Below are 742 nucleotides of genomic sequence, written 5' to 3' on the forward strand. Positions count from 1 at the left end.
CCGCCGCAAAGCCAAGTGCCCAGAGCGGCCAAAATTTCCTCGGTACTGAGCTGAGCCAGCCTGACATGCAGCCGGCGAGCAGCAGTACCATGGCAGTCCACACGATCCTGCCTCAAGATTCCCAGATGCTGCCCACGTCTCTGCCATCCTCCCTCGCCCAGCCCATGACCACCACGCAGTTTCTAACTCCACCTTCCCAGCACAGTTATTCCTCCCCCTTGGACAACACCCCCAGCCACCAGCTCCAGGTGCCCGACCACCCTTTCCTAACGCCGTCTCCGGAGTCGCCGGACCAGTGGTCCAGCTCGTCTCCTCACTCCAACGTGTCCGACTGGTCCGAGGGCATTTCCAGCCCTCCCACGAGTATGCAGTCACAGATGGGTCACATCCCCGAAGCCTTCAAGTAAAAGACGGTGTTTCAGAGACGCTGGAGCTCGGTGGGAGTTGGAAGCTTGAGGGAGATCTTTTTTAAAAGGACATAGGATGCTTTTATTAAAGGATCCTTTTTAAATATGTTTTTATTAAAAACATAAAAAGACAAATTAATTCCTTTTTTTTTAGTATTTATTTATGTACTTTTTATTTTACATGAAAACACTGCCTTTTTATTTATATGTTCTATTGTTAAGAACTCAATGTGGGACACCAGTTGTGTTTCAAGAAATCAAAAAACTAGGTTTTTATAGGACATTCTCTTTTGTTTGGGGGGGTACATTGTGTTTGATTTGAGAGGAAATGTTTA

The 742-nt window shown here is 47.3% G+C and overlaps 1 protein-coding gene across 1 annotated transcript in view; it reads left to right on the plus strand.

The window, feature by feature from the left end:
- NOTCH1 (notch 1) overlaps positions 1-407 on the plus strand; it is a gene marked incomplete at its 5' end in the record, with an annotated part of 11152 nt that extends 10745 nt beyond the window's left edge. Inside the window, one exon of the mRNA XM_009585031.1 lies at positions 12-407. Within this exon, the coding sequence (XP_009583326.1) occupies positions 12-407 (396 nt within the window). The remainder of the gene's footprint in view (positions 1-11) is intronic.
- Between the last annotated feature and the right edge of the window lie 335 nt (positions 408-742).

This window comes from Fulmarus glacialis, unplaced genomic scaffold (assembly GCF_000690835.1).
Source record: "Fulmarus glacialis isolate BGI_N327 unplaced genomic scaffold, ASM69083v1 scaffold14129, whole genome shotgun sequence".
Lineage (NCBI taxonomy): Eukaryota > Metazoa > Chordata > Aves > Procellariiformes > Procellariidae > Fulmarus > Fulmarus glacialis.